The 25,796-nt window shown below is 51.0% G+C and overlaps 1 protein-coding gene across 5 annotated transcripts in view; it reads right to left on the bottom strand.

Annotated features, from left to right (window-relative positions):
* Positions 1-25,131, bottom strand: part of P2RY6 (pyrimidinergic receptor P2Y6) — a 36,971-nt gene extending 11,840 nt beyond the window's left edge. Inside the window, exon 1 of one of the 5 annotated variants that reach the window (XM_021675082.2) lies at positions 24,981-25,131. Coding sequence is in view for 1 of the 5 variants with exons in the window: in XM_012456931.3 (XP_012312354.3) it covers positions 17,760-17,903 (144 nt within the window). In the remaining 4 variants the exon portion in view is untranslated. The other 4 variants (XM_021675084.2, XM_012456932.3, XM_012456931.3 and 1 more) reach the window with 4 other exon arrangements.
* Between the last annotated feature and the right edge of the window lie 665 nt (positions 25,132-25,796).

The following is a 25,796-nucleotide window of genomic DNA, read 5'->3' as shown; positions in this document are numbered from 1 at the left end:
ATGGAACTTGCATCTCCTGAGACCCTGCTATGTTTCGGAGGCCCCAGCTGCCCAAGAGTGCACCCAGAAGCCCCAGCACAGCCTGGACACATGTATTCAGAGCATGGACGATGCAGCAAGCACAGTACAACATGCTTGACGTGCCATGTCTCATTCTCTCTTCACAACTACTGTTTCCATTTTACAGATGAGGTGACTGAGGCGTAGCAAAGTTAGCAACAGGTTCTTTCTTGGGAATGTGAATAAAGAGGGTAAGAGACCAGGCAGCCCCAGTGGGCACAAGACTGAGAAGTCAAGGGCAGCCCTGAGACTGAGGAACTGTGTGGATAGCACAGAGGCCCAGGGAGCAGCTGTCACAGGGCAGCCCCCGATGAGCAGAGAGACAGCCTGTGGTGTCCACTTGTGTAAGTCCACACCTATAGGGCTACTGTACCTCCCACCCAGTGCTACAGGAGATCCCTAGGGCCTCCTAAAAAACTCTCCCATGGAGCTAGTGGGAGAGGTTCTCTGTACCTTTCCTGGACGACCAGGCTGCCCAATTTGTTTGTCTCCTTGTGGGAGAGGTCACTTGGCTCTCCCTTCGAGAAGGAACCTGCTGCTTAGCTGCAAGTAGTGCAGTTGGCTGACAGCCTCAGTTAGTGCCTTCAGGATCCGCCCATCCTCCCAGATAACCAGGCTCCAGTCTATCGGGGAAGAGATGGCCCAGGTCCAGCCGCCTGGCTAGCCTGGCAGTCATCGTTCAGCTCCTCTGTAGCTTCTTCCCACCCAGTTCCCAGACTCCCTCTCGTGATGACGACCCTGCCCTCTGATTTTCCTTTGGGGGATCCCCCCTTCTCCCATCTAGAGTTTTGGGGATCTGGGAGTGATGGCTCTGTGACCTAAACCTGCCAATGAGAGAAGAGCGGGCCCCTCAGGCCTGTAACTGGCTCAGGGTGGACGGGCGACATTCACTGCGTGCCTCAGAGTCAATTCTGGTGCTTTTGCTAGGACGTCGGAAGGAGAAAGGTCTTCCACAGCATTTGCAAAGCTGGAAGAAAGTGAGGCAGGGGTTGCTGGAGGCAAGGGTAACAGGCACTGTCCTGGGCGATGGAGGTACTGCCACCAGGGAGGAGACTGTCCCCATAGAAAGCCAGGGAATGGCAGGGATGACAGATGGGGATGCATTGTTTCCTGAGAAGAGCATTGGGTGCTTGGTTCCAGCTGTGCCTGAGGTTTTACCTTTGGTGCCATGAGCTGATAAGCTCCTTTTGCCTCAATCCATTTGACCTAGAATTATGTCACTTGAAACTAGGAGTCCTGCCTGTAGATCTGCACCTTGTGCCCAGGAAGAGAGGTGACATTTCCCTATGGGAAAACTGAGGCCAGAGAGGTTAGAAACTTGCCCAAAGTGTACTGTAAATCCACCATAACACCCTGCCTCTTAGGAAGAGTGGCCTAAGAAAGGACAAAGAAATGGAAGTCAGGAGTCAGGGGAGGTAAGAAGACCAGCCAAAGGGGCGGTGTCAGACTCTCTCCCTTTCCTTTTCTAACTGTGCTGGGAACTGGGGACAAGGTTGCTTTGCCTCTGGGGCCTCAGAGACCAGTACAGGCTTTGGCTCTGAACAGGCACCGGGAAATGTTGGATGACTGGATCCAGTCTATGAAGATGCGCCCCAGGGCTCTGTCCTCGGTGCTGCCTGGCTCCATAATTTTTTTTTTAAACCTTTGTCTGACTGATGACAGAGATTTGTCGAGGAAGATGAAGGTAATGGCTGCAGGAGTAGCACCTCTGAGACTGCTTGGGTCCGCCAGTGCCCACCTCACACAGGGCAGACCACCAACCCTGCCAGGTGGTTATTGTGGCTTATGACCCTGCCCATTTCCCAGGCAGACCCTGAGGCCCGAAGGTAGGCAGTTTTGTCCACAACACGTACAGGTAAGGGGGATCCTCAGGGAACTCCTCTCCTCTTGTGAAAGGCAGCCCCTGCCTTGACTCTTGCTCTGATCATCCCCAGCTCCTCCTAGGGCCTGAGCCCACCGGGCAGAGATAAGACATCCAGCTGGGCCCAGGGGTCAATGACAGGGCTCTGAGTTCTGGACCATCAGGACTAGGGAGGCCTTAAGGTCATCTGACCCAGAGGTCTCCCCACCATCCCCTCAGGGAAGGGGGTTTTCTGAAGCCTTCCGGACTGGGTTTGTTTGGCCCCTGCTTCCGAACTTCACATTACAGGGAGCTCACTCCTCTCCTAGGCCACTGCATTCCACCTTGAGAAAGCTCACTGGGAGATATGCTTTGTCACTCCAAGCCCCGAGATTTGCCCCTAGTCTGCTTTCCCACACCGGTCCAGCTTGCCTCTGGGGCCATAGAGCTTGGCTGTCCCAGGACACCCTGCAGAGATTGTCCCAAGACCATCCATCTATTGGTCTTCATTCTCACCAGGCAATTTCAGGCGCATGTCCAGGCCCCAGGAGACCTAGTGGTGGGTCCTCAAGGATGAGGCCGTGGTCTGTGACTATTTTCAAACCCGAAGACAAAACCATTCGCTACCCTCTGTCCCGTATCATTGCCTGCCTGGGGCCTGTGAGGGGGTCATGATCTCGTCTTACCATTTTGGGAGGAGGAAACTAAGGCCCCCAACAGCTTAGTTACTTGCCAGGGCCATCAATCCATCAGTGATCTTCCGATCAGCCGGACTGCCTGCCATCAAACCCCAAATCCTCACCTTCACACTGGCCCATTTGTGGCCAGTCCAGTGTGGGAGGAAGAGGGCTTTGTGGGTGCCTGAGGGGTGGCCTTGGAGGAAGAGATCAAAGTCAGGGGCAACTACCTCATTCAGAGTGCAATGTAGGAGGTCGGCAGGCGACGGTGGCTCCTGCAGTGGAGCATGCATGAAGGACATGGGACAGCTGGGTGCAGTGGCTCACGCCTGGAATCTCAGCACTTTGGGAGACAAAAGTTTGAGACCAGCCTGGGCAACAGAGAGAAAGCCCATCTCTACCAAAAAATGTTTAAAAATTAACTGGGTGTGTTGGCATGTGCCTGTAATCCCAGCTACTTGGGAGGCTGAGGTAGGAAAATCTCTTGAGCCTGGGAGGTCGAGGCTGCAGTGAGCTATGATTACACCACTGCATTCCAGCCTGGGCTGCAGAGCGAGACCCTGTCTCAAAAAAGGGGCACAGGACAGACCCCCTTAGGTGGTCACTCAAATGACACCTTGTCCATAGGACCTTCTACTACCACTCTAAGCTAAAATTATAACCTCCACCCAGCACATGCACACATGATTCCTCTGCCCCTTCTCTGCTATATTTTTTCCTTAGCATTTAACATCTTTTAACATACTGTTGTACTTATTTATTGGTTATTGTCTCTCTCTCCTGACTGGGACATAAAATCCACCAGTTCAGAGGTTTTTCGTGTTTTTTTTTTCACTGCTGCATGTACCTAGGACAGTGTCCGGCATATAGTAGGTGCTCAATAAATATTTGTTGAATGAATTAACAGGTACATTTCCAGAGATGGTTCAATTATGTCCACATAGAGAGGATTTGGTGCACAGGGGATTTGGCTTGAGGCTGTTCATATAGGAAGCTGTAGGTTGTACTTAAGAGTATGTGTTTATTGGGGATTGGGAGCAGTTAGAGATTAAATGTGAGCACCAAAGGCCAGCCTTGGGGCTGCTTCTGTCTGTCTGTGTGTGAGATTCCAGCTGTGAACAGTCCCAGCTGAGAGGGGTGAACAGGACTTGGCCTGGCAGGGCTGGGCAGCCCGCATCTCCCTACTCCCCTGTCTGAGGCTTTCCCTGATATTCTCACCTCCCTGCACAGGATCACTCCCTCCTCACCGGGGACCAGGCCCAGGATCTTCCTGGCTTCTCTCCCTTCCCTTGCCAGCCTAGGCCTCCACCCCAGGACCCAGGATTCCCGTGAACACAACCAGTCAATTCGTGTCTTTCATTCATGGTGCCACCAGACTGCTCCATCCTGCACTGTGGGGCTGAGTAGAGTTGAATGCCTGAGGCCCTGCAGACGCTGTCACTGCCCCACGTGGCTGGGTCCTCAACCTTTAGTCTGTCCTAGGGCAGCTTCCCTCCCCTCTCTTCTAAGCCTTGGTGCCATCTTTTTTGTTGGCCCTATACCCTCAACCCTAGCAGCCCTCAACTCCTCCTTCAGAGCAGACAGCCTTTCACAGGGGCTGCCTTCAGCTTCCCACTGCCCAAATAAACCCCTGTGTCTGCACCTTCTCTCCTCACCCCTCCACAGCCCCGCTGGGCCCCAGGCACTGCCTCCTGCCCCCTCTTCAGCATCCGCCCTGTGCCGAATCTGCTGGTTCCTTCCCCTCCGCTCGAACACTCTGCACTCCCCAGTGTCCCTCTCTCATCCGAGCAAAATCTCTTTCTTGATCCCTCGTGCCTCTCCATCTGTTCCTCTTCCTCCTGCACAATCAAGCTTCTGGAAGAGTCTCCCGCAAGCCCTACTTCTACTTCCTCCCTGCACCCATTTCTCACACCCCTTCAGTCCAGCCCAGGGCAGAGCAGGAGCCTTTGGGCCCAGCTCCAGGAAGAGCAGTAGGTACCCTGTCTTCTGGGTGAGGCTGGCAAGATGGAACCAAGGAGCGGGTGACTGTCTGAGCTCCATCCACAGGAAATCTCCAAAGTGATCTTGACAACACAGGCCTTGGGGAGAAAACAGGCCACTGAGGGTGACTGGACTTGACATCCCTGAGCACCACTTGGGGCTGGGGGAGGAGAGCCACCTCTGTGGCTTCCAGGAAAGGGCCTGGACTCTGCCAGGGGTGGGCAGGGGCACCTCCAGGACATCTGTTTAGCAGGGGATCAGGGAGGTGACTGGTTGGGATGCTACCTTTGCATAGCTCATGACACTGGTATGAGGAAACATCAATGGTTTCTGTCACAGAATAAGAGGGGCCATTGATTATGGAGCAAGCGAGGGTGGGGGCACAGGGCTCCCCAGATTACTCCCTGGTACTGCTCCTAAGGATAAAAAATGTGAGGATTCACTCCTGGACAGGCCTCTCCTCAGAGCTCCCCATAAAACTCAGAGTTCTTCAAGTCCCAGTCCATGGAATTAGATCCAAATGCCCATTCCCGGCCTTCGCACCCCTCTGCCACCCATCACTGTTCCCTCTGCAAAGCTTGTCACCCAACAGACCTGGTTCCCGTCCTGACTCTGCAGCTTGTGAGCTGTGACTTTACCTCTCTGAGCCTCAGAGTCCTTAATTTTAAATATTGTCAACAGTCACAGCATCACTGGGGGCTCAAAAGAAATAATGGGTCTAGATCACCTAGCCTGATATCCGGTGCACAGTAAGCATTTGCTCACTGGGGCTTCTGTTACCGCTCATCATCTTATCATAGACCAGCCAAACTCATGGGAAATAACCTCCCTTGCAACCTTGGCTTCCTCCCTCCCTCCCTCCTTCCCTCATTCATTCATTCACCATGCATTTACAAGGAGTCTTACAATGTGCAGGTACCTTTCTGGGCTCTGTCCTTTGAGGAGCCTCCATTAGTGGAAAAGACAGATGAATATGTAGACCCCTGGGTCTCTAGGAAGACAAAGGAAGCCTCTACCCCTGTCTGTGGTATCAAGGAAGGCTCCCTGGAGGAGGTGATTCTTTGGTGGAGTGTGGACAAGGAAAGGGCAGATGCTCTAGGCAGAGAGACCTGCTGGAGATGTGGGACTTCAGAGTACCTGTAAGTGTTTGTGTTTGCAGGTGCTGAGGGGCCCTGCAGGAGGTGAGGCTGAGGGATCATGGGAGCCAGGCCCAACAGGCCTCACAGCGCCAGGCTCCATGTGTGGCCTCTGCACTGAGGGTGCCAGCTGAGGAGAGCCCTCACTGGGAGAGCTGTTTCTAAAGCAGGGCAGAGGTATGATCAAATCTGAGACTTACAGGGTCCCTTGGGCTGTTAGATGGAGGATGACTTTGTTGCGGTTAGATTCAGAGAAAATAGGGCCTAACGTGGGGTTGTGGCTGGGGGCTGGGCAGGCTCCAGGGACCAGCCAGTGGTAGGCCCACATCAAGGATCTTGAATGCCAGGCTCATGGCAGTCTTCCCTGTCCCCTAATAAGCCCTGACAGCCAGAGCGCTGGAAGGACAGACGTCCTACACCAGTCCTCAGGTCACAGATGGAAAGCTGGGGCCCAGAGCAGGCAAGAGGATGCCGTAGCCCTGCAGGGAGCCAGTGGGGAGCCTCCCATCTCTGTATCCCATCACCGAGCCCGCTGCTCCAGTCTGCCTCTCCCCTCTGGGGGAAGCGAAGGCGTGGCTTTGGTAATGAGGGACCCGGAGGAGTAGAAGGATGACTTGCTCCAACTGGCAGACCCATGCAGACCCTCCTCTATCAGGCAGATGGGGAGGGGAACCCTTAGAGCTTCCAGAGTTCTCTCCTCTCCTTCTTCACACTCATTTTGCAGTGAAGGAAACTGAGCCCAAGAGAGGAAAGACATTCAGCTCCTGGGATAGCACAGCCATCTGGGCATGGGATGTCAGCTGTGGGAGAGAGAATACCTGACTCCCAGGCCTGGCCTTGCCCCTGGGCAGCTGGATTCACAGTCCCCAAGGACACTCAGCTGGCAAGGGGTGGAGCTCCAATAGCACCACTGTCCTTCTCCTGCCTGGCCCTTGTGCCCAGCACCATTCCCCAGGGGTGACTTCCCTTCCATCTTAGCCTATGTCTGTGAGCCATGGCTGAGCAGGATAGAACAGGAAGGAACGGTGTGCCATCTGCTCCAGATCACTGTGGATGTGGTCTGGTTCCTTCTTGGATGGAGGAGTCTGGGCCCCACCCTGCCCTAGGGAGCCAGATGTCCCCAGCACAGCTCAGCTAGTCTGTGCCCCACTGGGTCTCCCAGGGTGGGCTTCAGTGGTGAAGCCAGACTCTGGACCTTGGAGCTTACAGACTTGGCCTAGCATCCTGAGTGTCTGGTCTGTGCTTGACTTGGACTGTACCAGTGCACGAGGATGGGGTGAGGGAGTGGGTGAGCTGACATAGGAGGCACAGTCACTGGCCATTTAGAATGGTCAATGCCAAGTGCCTGCTATATCCTCTAATACCACTTGGAGAGGCCAGCAGGGCAGGACTTGCCATTTCTTTGGTGGAGAAACTGAGGCCTTGCTTCATGTCAGTCACCAAGCCCTGTGTGCGCTCCATTTTCACAGACTCCTCTCCTTTCACCCCATGACCCTCCTCTGACCTCGGCCACAGCTTTTCATGCTTTCGGGTTTTCCATCTCCAGGGCCGGCCCAGCCCCTTTCTGTGGCCAGATGGACCCTGGCTCAGTGAAAGTCTGACTTCATCATTTCTCTTTCTACACCCTCTCTATATCTTCCCACTGCCTGAGGATAAAGGCAAGCCCAGTCCCTGGTGACCTCTCCACTCTCAGCTCTGACTCCTGCCCCTCACACGCGACCAGCTGGGCCCTGATGTACTTTCAGTTCCTGCTCTTTTTTTCCCCTCATCAGTGCTGCGTCCACCACTGGACTTCCCTCTCCCCACATCTGTGGCTGGCCAACTCCCATTGTAAACTCAGGGACAGGGGAGACCCAGGTCCTGGCCACAGGTGCTCAGTGGAGACAAGGGACATCTACCTGAAGATCCATAATCCAGAGCCCCAGAGTCAGTGTCCCAGAGTCCTGCCAGAGCGCAGGCAGGGAGGGACAGTTCCACAGGAGAGAAGGCTCAGTGAGAAGGTGGCAATGAAACGGTCAAGTGTTTGTAGACGTAAAAGGCAAAGTGAACAAAAGGCAGAGTCTGGGAGAGGCCTGTTGAAGGATGGTGAACAGAGCTGGAGCTGCTCTGGATGAGCTTGAAAAGAGGCCCAAACTAATAATGATGATAATACAATTATTGAAGCCTTAGTGTGTGCCAGATGCACATTGTTCCATTTAATCCTCATAAGGACCTTGCAAGGTGGGACTGGTTATTATCTCACTTTTATGCTTCTGGTGGGGAAACCAAGGCACAAAGTTTAGCTCAAGGTAGCACAGGGAGAAGGAATGACTCCTGGGCTATGAATCCAGGGAGTCTGGTTGCATAGTGCACATTCTTAGCCCTTACAATAGAGCAGGGCTGGGCTAGGAAGGATTTCAGGAGGCAGGGGAATCCAGCCCCTCTACTGCTCTGACCCAACTTGCCTGGGGCCCAGTCTGCCCTGGCCTCACCCTTCCATCAGTCACAGGGCCTCATAAATGTTGTGTCCTCTAGGAAATCTTCAGGGATCAACTAGAAGGATTCCCTCTACTTCTCCCAGGCCCCTCACAGGAAGCCTAAGGTAAGGGACACCCTTCTAAGCAGAGCTTCCCAACCCTGGCTGCCCATCAGACTCCTGGACTCTTTTTGGGGAGGAATGTTTGCCTGTCTAGCATTTCTTCCTATTGGGAGCCTCCTGTCCCATTCAGTGGCAATTTTCTTCATTCTAGGTGGTCACCAGACCCAGCATCCATCCAGACTCCTCACCAGTGATTGGTTCAGGGCCGACCAATTAGAGTTTGCCCCAGGAATTTTTGTGGAGCCAGCGTGAAAAGTTCTCATTCTTTTCCTCCTGGATTATTAGCTGTGTGGACCATGGAAGCTGGTGCTTCTGGGAAGAACTTGAGTAAGAATGTAGGAAAGTTAGGAGAGGGATGATCATGTCATCCTTGTAACTGCTGGATGTAGCCATGTCAGATCCAGGTTGACCTTGGCCTTTTTATTTATATAAACTGATATACCTTTTCTTGCCCAAGCTGTATTTGTCTCTTGCAACCAAAATAGCCCTGACCACTCTGACACCAAAAGCATAGGCAAGAACAACAATAACAGCAAATTAAATGAGTTGGAATTTATCAAAAATTAAAACTATTGTACATCAGGACTCCATGTTTGGATCCCCTTCCACGAACACTCTCGTGGAAGCTGTTTTTCTTTATCCTGGATTGTCCCTCTGGAGTCCCCTTCCACACTCTCATGAAAGCCTGTCTTCCCCTCCTAAGCTCCATCTCTCTCTATTCCCTTCCACTCAGTGTGGAAGCTGTTTCCTCTCCTGGATTCCATCTTTCTGGATTCTCTCACTCAGTGTGAGCGGAGATTTCCTTCTCTGGTTTTCCCCTTCTGGAAACCCTTCTCACTCAGTGTGAGAGAGAGTTAGCTGTTTCTCTCTCCTTCTCCTTTCTCTCTCTCTCTAAATAAATCACTTTCTACAAACAAACAAAAAGGACTATTGTACATCAAAGGACATTATCAACAGAGCGGGAAGGCAACCCACAGGATGAAAGCAAATATTTGCAAACCGTATGTCTGATAAGGTATTAATACCTAGAATGCATAAAGAACTCCTACAAACTAAACAACAAAAGAAACAACCCAATTCAAAAATCAGCAAAGGACTTAAACAGACATTTCTCCAAAGAAGATACACAAGTAGCCAAAAAGCACATGAAGAGTTGCTCAACACTACTAATCAATAGGGAAAGCAAAGTAAAACCATGAGACACCACTTCATACCCATTACGATGGCTATGATAAAAAAAAAAAAAACCAACCTAGGAAATAACAAGTGTTGGTGAGGGTGTGGAGAAACTGGGAATCTTTGCATTACGGGTGGAAATGTAAAATGATGTGGCCTCTGTGAAAAATATTATGGCTGTTTACAAAAAAAAAGCATAAAATTACCATATGGTCCAGCAATTCTACTCCTAGAATTCTAACCAGAAGAATTGAAGGCAAGGACTCAAACAGATGTCTATACATCAGTGTTCATAGCAGCATTATTCACAATAGCCCAAAGGTAGAGGCAAGCCAAACATCCGTAGATGGAGGAATAGATAAATAAAATGTGATACATACATACAATGATTATTCAGCCTTAAAAAGTAAAATTCTGTTACATACTGCAACATGGATGAAACTTGAAAACTTTATTTCAAGTGCAATAAGCCAGTCAAAAAGGGGCAAATACTGTATGATTCCACTTATATAAGGTACCTGGAAGAGTCAAGTTCATAGAGACAGAAAGCAGAGTGGGGGTTGCCGGGGGCTGAGAGGGTGGGAGAATGGGGAGTTATTATTTAATGAGCATTGAGTTTCAGTGGATGATTTTAAAAAGTCCTGGAGGGTTGAAAGCAGTGGCTGATGCCTGTAATCCTAGCACTTTGGGAGGCCAAGGAGAGTGGGCAGATCATCTGAGGTCAGGAGTTCAAGACCAGCCTGACCAACATGGTGAAACACTACCTCCACTAAAAATACAAAAATTAGCTGGGCATGCTGGCAGGTGTCTGTAATCCCAGCTGAGGTAGAAGATCACTTGAACCCGGGAGGCAGAGGTTGCGGTGAGCCGAGATCGCACCACTGTATTCCAGCATGGGTGACAGAGCGAGACTCTGTCCCAAAAAAGTGCTGGAGCTGGAATGGTGGTGATGTGACGGTTGCACAACAATATGCATATATTTAATGCCAGTGAATTGTACAATCAAAAAGGATTAAAACTGTAAATTTTGTTATGCGTATTTTATCACAATAAAAGACAAACAAAATAAAAATAAACAAATACAAGTCAGCCCTGACCAGCACATCTACTGTATTGGGAGACAATTCTCCAAGGGCCACTCAGATTTCTGCATGTCTTATGGGCAGAGACAGACTGCCTTTATTCCAGACAACCTTTTCAAGGATATCTGTAGAGCAGACAGCCTTGGAAGATAAAGATAAAGATAGTGTCCCCTAATGGAGCCAAAGCCAGGTTTATCGCATGTTCTCACTCATAGGTGGGTGTTGAACAATGAAAACACGTGGACAAAGGGAGGGGAGCATCACACACTGTCTGTTGTTGGGGGGCTAGGGGAGGGACAGTGGGGGGTGGGGAGGGTGGGGAAGGGTAATGTGGGGAAAAATGCCAGGTATAGATGATGGGGGGGATGGAGGCAGCAAACCACCTTGCCATGTATGTACAACAATCCTGTTCAACAATCCTGCATGATCTGTACATGTACCCTAAAGTAAAATAAAACAAAAACAAAAACCAAAAACAAACAAACAAAAAACAGGTTTATTGACTATCTGGTATAACTAACAAATATGATGTCTTTCTCTGGGGCAAAGTTCAGGCAGGCTTACTGCCCTTATAAAAAGATACAGACAGGGGAGCACTATACACTGGGGTCTGTTGGAGGGGAGTTGGGGGGACAGTGGGGGGTGGGGAGTTGGGGGGAGATAGCATGGGGAGAAATGCCAGATATGGGTGAAGGGGAGGAAGGCAGCAAATCACACTGCCACGTGTGCACCTATGCAACAACCTTGCATGTTTTTCACATGCACCTCAAAACCTAAAATGCAATAAAAAAAAAAAAAAGATGCAGACTGCCTAAGCTTCAGGTTCCTTTCCTTGTTATGAAAGCCACTGCATGTGCAGCTATTATCTGGTCCCTTTTGCATTGTCCTGCAGGAATTGGGGAACTGGTGCAAATGCTGATATTTGGGCTACTCCTATTGCTGTGAGGAACAAAGTTCTTTATCTTTAACCAGAAGTCTTGTGTCTTCTGCCAGCATCTATGAAACTGTAGCAGGCTAACTCATTGGCTTGCAAGTGTGGTCAAATCTCAGGCCCTTCCCAGTTCTTGATACTTTTTGCATTAGAATCTCAGGTGGGAGACAAAAAAAAAAAAAAAATCTGTATTTCTGGCTGGGCCCAGTAGCTCATGCCTGTAATCTCAGCACTTTGAGAGGCCAAGGTGGGCAGATCACTTGAGGTCGGGAGTTTGAGACCAGCCTGGCCAACATGGTGAAACCCCATCTCTACTAAAAATACAAAAATTAGCCAGGTATGATGTCTCACACCTGTAATCCCAGCTGCTGAGAGGCTGAGGCACGAGAATCACTTGAATCCAGGAGGCAGAGGTTGCAGTGAGCTGAGATCGCGCCACTGCATTCCAGCCTGGGCGACAGACTGAAACAGCGTCTAAAAAGTAATAATAATAATAAAATCTGTATTTCTGATATTATGAGGCAGTGGGCTAACTTGGGTTTATAGGAATCTTGTCCTAGACCTAAGCCCCTGAAGAGCTGGTTTCCTCCTCTTGGAAGCTGCTTCTCCCTTTTCACTCCAGCTGCCAGGACACCCACAGTCAAGTTTCCCTGTTCACCTACCTGAGGATCAACATTCATCTCAACCTTCTATGTAACTTCTATATTCCTGCTCCTGTATTTTAAAAAGTTAAGATGAAACTCACATACCATAAAATTCAGCCTTTCAAAGTGGACAATTCAGAGGTTTCTAGCATATTCACAAGATTGTGCAACCATCATCACTACCTAATTTCAGAACATTTTTATAACCACAGAAAGAAATCCTGTACACAGTAGCAGTTACTCCCCATTCATTTTTTCCCCATTCCCCTGGAAACCCACTAATCTCCTTTTCGTATTTATGAATTTGCCTGTTCTGGACCTTTTATGTAAATTGAAGCATACAATATGTACCTTTTTGTGTCTGACTTATTTTACTTAGTATGTCTTCAAGGTTCATCCATGTTGTAGCATAAATCAAAATTTCATTTTTATGGCTGAATAATATTCCATTGTATGGATAGACCACATAATTGTTTATCTGTTCATCCACTGATGGCATTTTGGGTTATTCCCACTTTTTGTCTATTACGAATAATGCTGTATAAACATTTGTGTAGAAGTTTTTGTGTTTTAAATTTTCTTGTGTATACACTTTGGAATGGAACTAGGGGATCATTTGGTAACTCTACGTTTAACTTTTTGAGGTGCTGCCTAACTGCACTCCACAATGGCTATATAGTTTGTCATTCTCACTAGTGTCAGGCCTCCATGTGCAAGCCCAGACCCAGAAAGTCTAAAGTTCCACCAGCCTTGGCTGATTACCACCCGCAACCCTGCATTCGCCATTATCCCTGATCGCCCAGCGGAGCTTCCCCACTCACCATCATTAAGCTTCCCTTCACCCCACCCTGCCATCTTAACTGTCATTATAATAATGTGAATACTCCTCACCCCACCCTGCCATCTTAACCCTGCCATCTTAACAGTTCCTATGATAATGTGAATACTCCTCACCCCACCCTGCCATCTTAACTGTACTTGCTTTGTGAATATCCCTCCACCCCACCTTACCATCTTAACTACTCTGATGCCGTACTCCACCCGCCATTGTAACTGAACTTATGGTAATGTATACTTCTTGCCCCTACCCCCACCACTGTAACTGATCTTACTCCATAACACCCAAAAGATTTGCCCCAACCTATAAAACCAACTCCTATCCCACCGCCCTTTGCTAACGCGCTTTTTGACCTTAGCCCACCTGCACCCAGCTGAATAAACAGCCATGTTGCTCACACAAAGCCTGTTTGGGAGGTCTCATCATTCAAAGCGTGCATTTTAACAACTAGCAGTATATGAGAGCTCCAATTTCTTCACATCCTCGACAACACTTATTGTCTGTCTTTTTCACTGAAGCCATTTTAGTGGGTATAAAGTGGCATCATATTGTGGTTTTGATTTGTGTTTCCCTAATTGCTCCTTTTTTTATGTTATCACTCACATTTTACCATTTAATGATATGCTCTGAGGCCTCACATCTTGTGAACAAGAACCCCATGGAGTGGGAGAGTCATGAGTTTTAGGGACAGATAGTCCCAGGTTTGAACCCCTCTGCTTCTACTAGTTATATGAGCTGGAGCAAGTTATTTAACTCTCTGAGTCTCAGTTTCCCCGTTTATTTTATGTGAGTTATAATATTAACCGTTCTTGGTGTTGCTGTTATTATAGGATAAATCTATAATAAAGCCCCTGAGTGGGCCTGGCACAAAGCAAGTCCTCAATGAATCTCACCAATGAATGTAAGAGTCACAAGGGAGATTTCTAGTCTGGGAGGAGACCTAGGCTGGGGACTGGTTTAGGTTTTTTTTGTTTTTATTTTTTGTTTGTGTTTTTTTTTAGAGATGGCGTTTCACTCTTGCCCAGGCTGGAGTGCAGTGGCGCGATCTTGGCTCACTGCAAACTTTGCCTCCCGGGTTTAAGTGATTCTCTTGCCTCAGCCTTCCAAGTAGCTGGGATTACAGGTACACACCACCACGTCTGGCTAGTTTTTGTATTTTTAGTAGAGATGGGGTTTCACCATGTTGGCCAGGTTGATCTCAAACTCTTGACCTGGTGATCCACCTGCCTTGGCCTCCCAAAGTGCTGGGATTACAGGTGTGAGCCACCGCGCCCAGCCGACTGTTTAGTTTTTAATCTATTATCTGCTTTACTCCAGCAACTTTTTGCAACAGAGGCATTTCTATGCCAAACATTGGCCTCTCTGTGCCTCTGTTTTCCCTCTATGCTATGGAGGTGTGTCCTCTTCGGGAGGGCACCATGCGAGGGCATGAAGAACGAAGCTGTTGTCGAGTGCGACAGGTTCTAACACTTCCAAGTCTGTCTCTTGCCTCAACCATCAGATTAGCCACTGCCCAAGCGAATGTCTCCTCCCTCGGAAAATGGGCTCTCCTCCTATGCAGAGTCTGTCCCTGTTGTTTCCCTGTCCCTCAATAGAAAGGATAGGACACTCAGGAACTGTGGGCTGATTTAAAAGGCTGGTTCCCATCCCTCTGGTATGACAGAAACAAGGTTATCCCTCACTCTGAGTTGAGATCTGCCTTCTGGTACCACAGGACAGCCCCTACTCTGTCCCAGGCCATGAAAACCAGCTGGGACTGACTGCCTTGGGAGTCAGGATGCCAGACTCTGTCTCAGCTACTGCAGAGTTCATCTTCCTGGGGCTCAGTTCCCAGCCCATGAGTTCCTAAGGGGAGAGCTGGACCCACTAGCCCCTGGGTTCCTGGCATCCACACAGGGCTGGGCACAGAAGCCACTGACCCAGCCTACGCTATCTCCATAGACCAATGACTGCGTGTTCTGCAGGCCCTGCCCTCCCATGGAGCTATTAATGACATGGCCAACCTTGGGAAAAGGGAAGCAGCAAGACATCACGCCATGCCAGGGCAGTGGCCTAACTACACAAGTCATCAGAGAAGGAGAGTCAGAGCCTGGGCTGCCAGATGCCCACACCAGACTGAAACAGAAACCCATTTCAGAGAAAAATGAGGAAATGGCCCCGAGGCAGGAGTGGGCAGGGTGGGCTGTTGCATCCAGCTTCCTGAGCGTCTCGACTGGCCCTGGTTCCTCTGCTGTAATGGACACCTATTGCCAGGCTTTGCCGACTCACTCTCATGCTAAGGAACCAGGAAAGCTAGGTTCAGAGCTCTGGGTCTGCACACTCACAAATTATAGTTCCAGCTCCCACACCAGACATGATCCTTTAATTTCTCTGAGCCTCAGCTTTCTCTACTGCAAAATAGGAATAACAAACATCCTGACTGCTTTCTTTCTCTTTCTTTCCTTCCTTCCTCTCTCCCTCCCTCCCTCTCTCTCTCTCTTTCTTTCTTGAGACCAAGTGTCGGCTTACTGCAATCTCTGCCTCCCAGGTTCAAGCGATTTTCCTGCCTCAGCCTCCTGATGCTTTCATTTTTTCGTGAAACACTTGACACATTGTAGTCGCTCAATCAATGACAGACATTGCTATTATTGCTTAACTTTCTCTTTCAGCTCAATTTTGACAGAATGATTGATTCATCTGTTATTTCATTTATTTATTCATTCAGCCAAACAGCCAACACATACCCACTAGGTAAGCCACAACAGTTAATAAAGTTTTTGGAGTTAGGTAAGAATTGAAACCCCAGCATTGCCGCTAGTTGGCTGGATAACTTTGAGAGAGCCATTTCCCTTCAACAAGGCTTCATTTCCTTGCCTGTAAAATGGGAACAATAAATAGCATTTCTGGAGAGTATTGGGATGTTACAAAGAATCAGTGCCACTTGAGGCCAGCAGTTTAAGACCAGCCTGGGCGACATAGCAAAACTCTATCTCTACAAAATATTTTAAAAATTAGCTGAGCATGTGGCACATGCCTGTAGTCCCAGATACTTGAGAGGTTGAGGCAGGAGGATTGCTTAAGCCCAGGAGTTCAAGGTTACAGTAAGCAATAATGGTGCCACTGCACTCCAGCTTGGGTGACACAGCAAGACTCTATCTTTAAAAACATAAAAATCTAAAAATAAAAAGAGTCAGTGGGACAGTGGTGTGAAAGCAGCCAGTGCATAGCCACAGATGGAAAAACAGGTGGCGGGTGGGCCGCGCAGAGGAGCTAGGCAAGCTTCTGACCCTGCAGAACGGGCCATGCTTGGAGCTCCCAGCAATCAGGCCTCCAGAGACAGCCACAGGATAAGGCAAGGGCAGGAGAGAAGAGTTGGCAGGCTCAGAGACAATTGCCAGGTTTCCGGACCATGGCCCCCTTCCTTTCTGATAAACTGACAAACAGTGAGGAAATGCAAAAAAAGATTGTAAGAATTTTAGAAGATCCCCAGCCACACAGGGAGTCGAGGGCGGTGTGGAGTTCCCCCCACCCGGCCAGGCATCCACACGCACATACACTGGAAGCTGGACATTCTTGCTCTCATGTACACACCCAGGGGCTTGGCACACACGCAGATGCACCTTCTGGGCACAGCACTTTAGAGTTTGCAAAGGGCCTTCTCATTTTTCATCTCATTGATACTGAGGGGTGGAGAGTTTCCCTGAATCTGACCCATTCTAGAGCTGGCAAGAGATGTGAGTCCCAAATATCTTCAAGAGGCGGGGGCTGAACGCATGGACTGTGCTGCCTGTTTTCTCTGTGTTGATATCAGCGGAGCCGAATGGCAATAGAAACTCCAGAAAAGTTTTAACACAGCTCCCCCAGATATGCCCTTTCACCCTTAACAAGTCACACTTGGACTCAGGGACTCATTCTCCCTACCACTCTCATGGGGCCAGCTCCAGGCTGCCTTAAGATTTAGCTGGAGCCGGGAGCAGTGGCTCACGCCTGTAATCCCAGCACTTTGGGAGGCTGAGGCGGGTGGATCATGAGGTCAAGAGATGGAGACCATCCTGGTCAACATGGTGAAACCCCATCTCTACTCAAAATACAGAAAATTAGCTGGGCATGGTGACACGTGCCTGTAATCCCAGCTACTCAGGAGGCTGAGGCAGGAGAATTGCCTGAACCCAGGAGGCGGAGGTTGCGGTGAGCTGAGATCACACCATTGTACTCCAGCCTGGGTAACAAGAGCAAACCTTCATCTCAAAAAAAAAAAAAAAAAGATTTAGCTGGGATGGCAGAGGTGAGAGGTTTCCCAAGGGCCTCCTCTGTGAACAGTTATTCAGTCACTAATCCTTCCTACTCACTCCCTCAACCAAAGTTCCTGGGAAGTTCTGAGGGCAGGGCCAGCCACTCCATGAGGGCCCCTCACCAGCATACTACACTTAGCAGTTTTCACATATGCAGAGGGAGACCACTGTTGCCCCCATTTTAGAGAGTAAGAAATTGGGGCTCAGAGAGGAAAAGTGTCCTTGCCAGCCATTTGGATTCATACCCAGACCTCTGTGGCTCCGAATCCTGCCTGAGCTATTCCACTTCTCCAGCAAGGCATGGCACAGCACCAATGTGTCCATGTCCTCCCCTCCCGTCCTGCATGCCTCACTCCTCCATGCTGTGCAGTCTGCAGACTCCAGGCATAGCCAGGCAGAGGAAGGAGGAGGACCCCAGTGCCTGCCCCACTGCCACTCTTGCCTGCGATGAGCCTTGGTGGCTGCAAGTGGACTGCATGTACTCAGGAAGCTCCTAGGGGAGCTGAGAGGCGCAGGCCCTTCCAGGCATGGACCCAGAAAACTCACCCAGGAGTTAGCGAGTGCCTCAGTTGCAGTCTGTGAAGTGCTGGACCAAATTCCCACTTGTGGAGCAGCGCCTGCTGCCAGAAAGTTCCTGTGCCTGAAACTGTCACGTGCGATGTCTGGCAGAAGTCTGGAGAGGCAGCCCATGAGGGAACCGAGACATCTGGGAGAGGAAGTAAGTTGCCGCAGCACAGAGCTGGCAAGCAGCAGGGCCAGGGCTCAAATCCCGAGAACCCTGACGCTCAAGTCCCTTACACTAACGCTGACCACAGCCTCTACCCAGGTGCCAGCAAGTCACTTCATTCACCCTCTCTTTGTTTACCCAAACAAGCAGCATCACCAATTTAGCCCCAGGGACTGTCGGGAGGATGCAGTGAGATAACATTTCAGGACCAGGGCCTGGAACTGGAAGGCACGCATCAGGTGGCCACTTTTTCTCGTCCTCCCCATTCTCTGGAGTCTGGAGATGGCCCTGCTCCTGCTTGTTGCTGCTGCAGGAAACCATTACCTTGGTTTTCTCAGCAGTGCCTGGAAGGTCCGTTGAGAGAAACTGAGACCCCGAGATTAATGGCTCTCTTCTCTGTGGCTCCAACCCTGTGGGTCCAGACAAACCCCACCCAGGAATGAGGATGGCATTGAAGATGGAAGGTGATCTCGGGGGAAAGGCTGACTGCAGACGACCCTCCCCTCCCCAGCGCCAATCCATCCTTGAGCTTGGGCTTGATGAGTAGAAGGCAGCCAGGGCGGCTCTAGCCGGGCCTATGGTGGGCCCTCTCCAACTGTAAGATGATTCATTCTCCCTCTTCCTCCTCCTCCTCTTCTTTGTAACAAGTGCTTATTGGACACCTATTCTATTCAAGTAATGTTCAAGGCACTTGAGGTCAAAAAACAAAGTCCCGCCCTTGAGGCACCTGTATTCTAGCAAGGGAGATTAGTTTCTTTTGGTTAATGAGTAAATATATAGCAGGCCGGGTAGTGATAAGAGGAGCCGTAGAGAAACATAAAGGAGGGTTAGGGGCAGAGAGTCAGGGGGCTGCAGCCTCAGACAGGTGGACAGGCTCCATCTGGATTTGCCAGATCCCCTGTCCCAGCCCCCAGGCCCCTAGCCCCCACTCTGTGCCGGGCCCTGCCTTGGTGGATCTCAGCAGCAGGCCATGGCCAAGGCCGGGACTCCCTGGATACAGGCTGCAGCTCAGGGCCGCCAGGGCTTTGGCAAGGAGTATCCTGAGCTTGTGCCCCACTCCTGGCCCTGGGGAAGTTCTCTGCTTCCTCTGTGATTCGGAGAGGGAGCACATCCCTCAACCAATCCCCAATCCCAATATCACAGTAGATGGGAAGGCACCAGACCCAGAGAGGGTCGGGGCTTGCCTGGGTCACACAGCAAGGCAGAGGTGTTCGAAGGTGGTACAGGGGTGAGCCTCACAGCACAGTGCTGGCCTGTGAGGGGCTGGCTGTGCCCCCTGTCAGATCTTGGTAAAGGAGTGTGAGGTGTTTCTGTGGCAGGCCCACCTGGTAATGCCAGCCTGCCCCACCCACTAGGCTCTGGGAGCCAAATCCTCATACCCTAAGCCCCAGGAAGTTGAAAGCACTTTCCTTCCAGCCCCAGCTCATGAGAGTTTTGGTCAACCCTGCCTCAACTTGCTGTGTGACCTCAGACAGTCCCATCCCTCTCTGGGCCTCGGTTCCCTCATCTGCCAAACAGAGGAAGCGAAGGCACTTACATCTCAGGAGTGTCTGAAGAGTGAGCAAGACACTGACAGGAAGGCAGTTTTGCAAATTTTCAGACACTATCCAGACGACAGGCAGGCAGAAAACTCGGAAAACCAGCCCCTCACCCTGTGGGGCCCTGAGGTAGCCCCAAAGCAGGCCCTTGAGCCTTGATGGGAAATAAGCACAAATTCCACGGAACTAGTTCTTCCGAAAAGACAAAGCCACCTCTGCTCCCAGCCAGCTGACAGGAAGGGCCCCTCCTCTGTCCTTGCGGTGAGAAGGTGTGGGGGAAGAGACGGGAAAGGGACAAGGCTGGGAAAGCTTGTTCCTGGAGGCAGAGGCGTAGCCCTGAGGTAGCTTTGAGAGCCACCATCCCCCATCAGGCCCCCAGGCTGGGGGAGAACGTGAATGCTGGGTGCACAGTGTCTGCTTGGAGGCTTGTCAGCCACCACAGTGTGCCTGCGCTGGAAAATGCACCTGCATTCACAAGGCACAGGTGTTTGGGATTCTGCCCAAGTGCGTGCGTGTTTCTGTGAGTGGCTCCGGGGTGTGTACATCTGTTCACATACGTGTTTGCCCAGGCCTGTGCCTCCGCAGGCACTCCACACATGCCGCTCCTGGGGAGCCCCGCAAACCCCTAGTCCACAGGCCTTGTTTTCTCAGTTTCTGAAATCCTTGTCGTAATCCCAAACTGTCCCAGATGCCACGGGAGATTTGTGGGGTTCCCAGGCTCTTGGTTTTCCCTGGGAATAAAAGTAGTTACATAAGAGGAGGAGGAAGCCTTAGGGGATAACTTTCAGGCGCAGGCTCTCCCAGCTCAGCCCAGGCTGTATGTAGGCTCCTCACCAGGAGGGGAGGAGTGCCCAAGGTTGAAGCCCCGCTGACCCTATGTTCTGTGGGCACTGACCCCTCCACAGCCACCCACCTGCACTCAGTCACCAGCAGGAAGCCCCCTGGGTCCTGTATAATAAATTAAGTGCTTTACAGTTTACACCCCACATGCCCTGGCTGGGTGATGCTCACCACTAGCTGGCCAGGCTGACCTTGGCGCCCCAGCCCCAGAGTTCCTGCCCCCAGGCAGTCGCTGCTAGCTCAGTCCTAGGGTCCTCATTCCTAGCCCTGAGCTGGACTCATAGCTCAGTACCGGCTACTCCCTTGGGTGGGTCTCATCCCTTCCTGAACCTTGGTTTTCCCAGCTGTGGAAGGCAGAGCTGTTCCAATCCTCACGAGTCAAGGGCTGAGAAGGCCTGTAGCCTGTGATGAGACCCCTGGCAGGCAGGAATCGTCTCGTGCACATCCCTGGCCACCACCCATTGCCCCCTAGCTGCTCTCAAGGAGGGAGGAAAAACACTACCCTCAGCCCTCTTGACTGAAACAGGAGGCTGCCTGGCCCCGGGTCTGCAGGAGACATGGTCCCTCTGAAATTCAGATCAGATCCTAAAGAGGTTTGCAGGAAGCATGCTTGGTGGTCTCCTTGGACAGGAGGAGACTGGACATCTTTTTTTTTTTCCAGACGGTGTCTCGCTCCGTCACTCAGACTGGAGTGCAGTGGTGCAAACACATAGCTCACTGCAGCCTTGACCTCCTGGGCTCAAATGATCCTCCCCGCTCAGCCTCCCAAGTAGTTGGGACTGTAAGTGTGAGCTACCATGCCTGGCTAATTTTTGTATTTTTTTTGTATAGACAGGGCCTTTCTATTTGCACAGGCTGTTGTCAAACTCCTGGTCTCAATCAATCCTCTTGCCTCAGCCTCCCAAAGTTTTGGGATTACAAACATGAGCTACTACATCTGACCAGAGACTTGGCCCTCTTGCTGAGTCGCAGACGTTATTCCTCTCTGCAACCTGAGCCCCTCATTCTGTCCAGAGTCTAGGGTCTGCTGTTTGCCATCCATCATAGGAAAGCAGAGAGGCCACAGAGACCTGGCAGAGTTATAAGGAGCACGTGCCCGTGGGTGCAATTCTGCACTGGCGCATGCACAGCACACGCAGGCCCGGACACAGCTCCACATAACTCACACAGCTTCACACATGCTTAGGCACACATGCCCTGGCATCTGCCACACTTGGGAACACACTACCCACAGCAGGCACACAGGCACCGTCACATGCATGCATCCCCTTCCGGCCAGCATACATAGGACTGTAGCTTAGTTCAGCAGCAAGTTGCATGTGAAGAGCTTTCAGAACCAGGAAAGAGATGGGAGAGGAAGAGCTGAGTCTTTGGATCCCCAAGCCCTTCCTTTGACCCTCCCAGAGAAGCTAACAGGTTTCCCCAGGAACACAGATGGTTTGTCTGGCTCACCCTCTTCAGCCATCCCACACAAGTCCTGGCCAGAATACTCAGAGAAAGCAGGCAAAGGTTTCTATGGGAGGATGGTCCCCAACTTGCCCAGTCGGCCACCAGTCCTGCTTGTCACCAGCCCAAGGCAAGGTTTCAGGCTAATCACTGTGAATTTTGGAGCTCTCCATCCCCCGGCCTATGCTGAGTTCAGACATGGCTGTGCATCCATGATGCTGCGCCTGCTGGCTCTGCAGGAGTCTTTTCTACAACCTGAGGTCTCTCAGAGAGAACCAGGTTTGCCTTTGAGGTCTCTTCAGCCCCATTTCTTGTTCTCTCTCTCCTTCCTCTTGACAGCCTTTCAAGGTGCACAGTGACCACAATTCCCTCATCCGAGGGGTGCTTAGAATGCAAAATCTAAAGCTTTCTCTCCCCTAGGGCCACCCTCCCCTGACAGCTGAGAAGTACTCCCAGCACCTGTGCTGCTCTGATGAGGAGGGGCCTCTGGGTTCACTGTCATCCACCCCAGAGAGCATGTGGCCATTTTACCGGGCACCTGCCTCCACTCCAGGCTGGCTTAGGCAGGGAGGAGACCTTTTCTGGGGCTTCTCACATGATTCTGCTGAAGTGACCTCTTCCCTGGGAGTTTATAAGTTTGCAAGACTGCCAAAGCCAGGGCCAGAATCCTCCAACATTGGAGCCAGAATTGGAGAATGTTACAGTTCTGGAGTGTAGAAAGTTGGAGTTTGAATTGTACACTTCTAGAATGTTAGGGTAATTATAGACTCTTAAGGCTAGGACTGTGGAATTATAAACAACTATAGCCAGAATTGGGGATTAAAGGAAATCAGGGCCAGAAGTGACGACAATATCACTTGGTCCCACCCCCCTGACAGCTGAGAAGAGAGCTGGCCTTATCATTCAGCAAGTCAGGGCTGGGCCAGGCCTCCTTCTGCCCAGGTGAGTTCTGTCTTCCAGAGCTTCCAGAGAAGCTCTCAGGGCCTCTGGGGCAGCAGTACTCCCCGCTAGGGGACACTGGGGACAGTGGCTTGCCTCTGCCCCTGCCTGAGCTTGCACTGGCCCATCACAGCACCCCGTCACCACGAGATATATTTAGGTGCCCTCCCCAGATGTTTCCACAGCTCCCAACACTGCCTTTTATGTCCCCTTGTCCTCCAAGGCCTGCGGGCAACTCCTCCAAACTGACCCAATGAAGTCAACAGGAACAGGGGCACTTTGCTCTGCCAATGCAAATGTTTTAGCCACAGAAATAAGCTCAGCCTGCAGGGGCCTCCTGGTCCATGTCTGCCTCCAGCTCAGTGCTGACCTCACAGCCTCCCTTTCAGCTCCCAGGGCCTATCTTGGTCCAGGTCCAAACAATTCTGATCCTGTTCTGGACTTCACTCATTCTAGGCAGAAGGCACCCCAGGCCCCTACCCCTCCCAGTTCCCAAATACACACATGCACAGGGTCAGTGTTTTTCTGTTCCTCCAGGGTTTGTCAGGACAGAGAAGCCTCCATCCAAGCCTATGGCTGCCCCTGCATTTCTCCCCTCACCTCTCTCCCATGCTCCATCCCAGGCTTTGACAAAGACCTGCATCTTCCCCTCCCAGAATGCATCTTCCCAGGAATCAGATGGTCACTGAGAATTCAACAAGGATTCGGTCTGGGAACGGGAATGGATCTCCCAGACATACTCAAATAGGGGCTCTCAGATTCCCACCCACACAGCTTATTGGAATCATTGGCTCTGTGAAAACTGAGAGCTCCTGGGGTGGGCAGGGACCCAGTTGTGTGGGGGTTGACATCACTATCATCATAGTTTTGTCACCAGCTGTTAGGATGTGTATCAGAGATTGTGCCACTTTATGTCCAGGTACTCAGTCAGTCCTAAAAATAACCTATGAGGCAAATACTATCCATATCTCCATTTTACAAAGGAAGAAACTGAGGCACAGTGAGGTTTTGCCCAAAGTCCTGCAGATAAAGTGCCAGAGCCCTTTCACAAGCCTCTCTAATATTTCTGCATTTGCTTAAAACAAATTTGAACCAAGCTTGGATGACACAACCACCTAACTGTCCCAGGAGGCAGCCTGCTGGGGAAACCCCCTTATTTGTGGTCCTCGGGGTCCTGCAGCCTCTTCCTGCCCAGGCAGTGGAGAAGAAGCAAGAACCTCATTGATGGTCAGGGTTCCTCCTCAGAAGCCCAGCTCTCCTGCTCCTGCCCTAGAAGTGGCCAAGACAATCTTCCCCCCACCAACCCCCCAGCACACGTCATGTACCCAACATCACAACCTCACTCCTGCCGAGTCCAGGTCCTTGCATCTCAGTTTGGGAGACAGGCAGGGGATTCTCACCCCAAGATAAACCCAGCTTACCTCCAAGCCTTGAACCAACTCATTCGATGGGAATTTATCAGAACAGTATTTTTACATTAAAACCAATGCAGAAATATTACAGAAGAATGCAAAATCCAAAGGAATTTTGGAAGATAAAAAAAATGAGACTTCGGAGCAGCTTCTCTTGTATGTGAATGTGTTTGTGTGTGTGACAGGGTGAGCCTGGGACCTGTCATACTTCCTCCACCCAGATCCGGGTGAGCTTGCACTCTCCCAAGCCCTCCGGAGCACTGGGTGGAAAAGGCAGAGCCACCCTCGGGCCACAGAAAACATTCTGTCAGTGTCACCCCTGCACAAATGTGCCCCACCTTCCATCACCTGGCTCAGCACACCACAGGGGCCACGGATGTGCCACACAAAACTCACACCTCACAAGTACGCAAAGCACACCCAGTGCACCATCCTGCCACGGCTCCCAACACAAAGTGCACATGCACCGTGGAGCCCTGTGTTAGCCCAGCACAGTCACTCAGAGCTATAGAGAGGTGCCGCGCACACTTCTTGCAGGTAGACACACACCACAATCCATGGGTCACACTTGCACATACTGCACACTAACCGCATACAACCCACTAACCCATTGTGCTCACAGTAATCTTTTTTTTTTTTTTTTTTTTTTTTTTGGCGAGACAGAGCCTCGCTCCATCGCCCAGGCTGGAGTGCAGATCGCGCTCACAGTCATCATTGACACATTGCCAACACTACACACACATAGAGGGACTCACCCCCGGCACCTGCCCTGACGGGCTGCGACCCTGGAGTGGGCAGGCCTGCCCTGTATCCCCGCGCCCCGGCACCCTTTACCCCTTCTATCCGGGCTCGCACACGCCCTCACCTGCGCCACTCAGCACCAGCTGTCCCGGCCGAGACGTCGCTCGCCCAGGTGCTGCTCGGAGGCGAACCCGCCAAACAAGAGGACAGCGTAGACGTCGGCGGGCGGTAGCAGCTCCAGCCCCAGCGTCCCTGACACCCTGCAGAGCGAGAGCAAAGAGGCGGGGTGGGGCTATGGCCAGGCAGCCTCGGCACCCCGCGTTGGAGTCCCGCCCAGCCTGGACTGAACTCGGCTGCCCGCTCTCGGGGGATGATGGGGAGATGATGTCTGGAAGAGGCTGCAGGCCTCAGGGGACTGCTTCTGGTCTGGAAACTGGGGACCGGTGGACTCCAGTCCAGAATCCTTCAAGACTTATCTTTCCCTGGCCTCAGTTTCCTTCTTTGCATTGGTATGTGTGTGTGTAGCATCAGAGCTGAAGGGGCCCTTAAAGGCACCGATCTCTGTCGGATAGCTCTGTCTCTGCCCTCCCCAGGCTCTGTCCCACCCTCTTCTTTCTCACTCTGCACATTCTCCCTGGGGAAGGCACTTGTTCTCTTTATTCTCCTTTTATTCAGCAAATGCTGAATTTCTATCTGCCAGGATTAAGGAATAATTTTTTAAACAATAAACAAAAAAACAAAGAAAATTATAAAAGAAAATGTTAATAAGCTCGGTGTAATAAAGTTCTGTTTATACAAAAACACTAAAAAAGAAAAAAGCGAAAAGACAGACTACAGACTGAGAGATTATTGCAACACATGTAACAAAGGATTATTATCCAGCATACAAAAATAACTTCTAAGCCTGGGTGTGGTGGCTCACGCCTGTAATCCCAGCACT

This window comes from Aotus nancymaae, unplaced genomic scaffold, assembly GCF_030222135.1.
Source record: "Aotus nancymaae isolate 86718 unplaced genomic scaffold, 86718_ANA_hifiasm-v0.15.2.pri h1tg000059l, whole genome shotgun sequence".
Taxonomy (NCBI): Eukaryota; Metazoa; Chordata; class Mammalia; order Primates; family Aotidae; genus Aotus; species Aotus nancymaae.
Note: the sequence above shows the minus strand (reverse complement) of the source record. Positions and strands in the feature narration are given on the sequence as shown.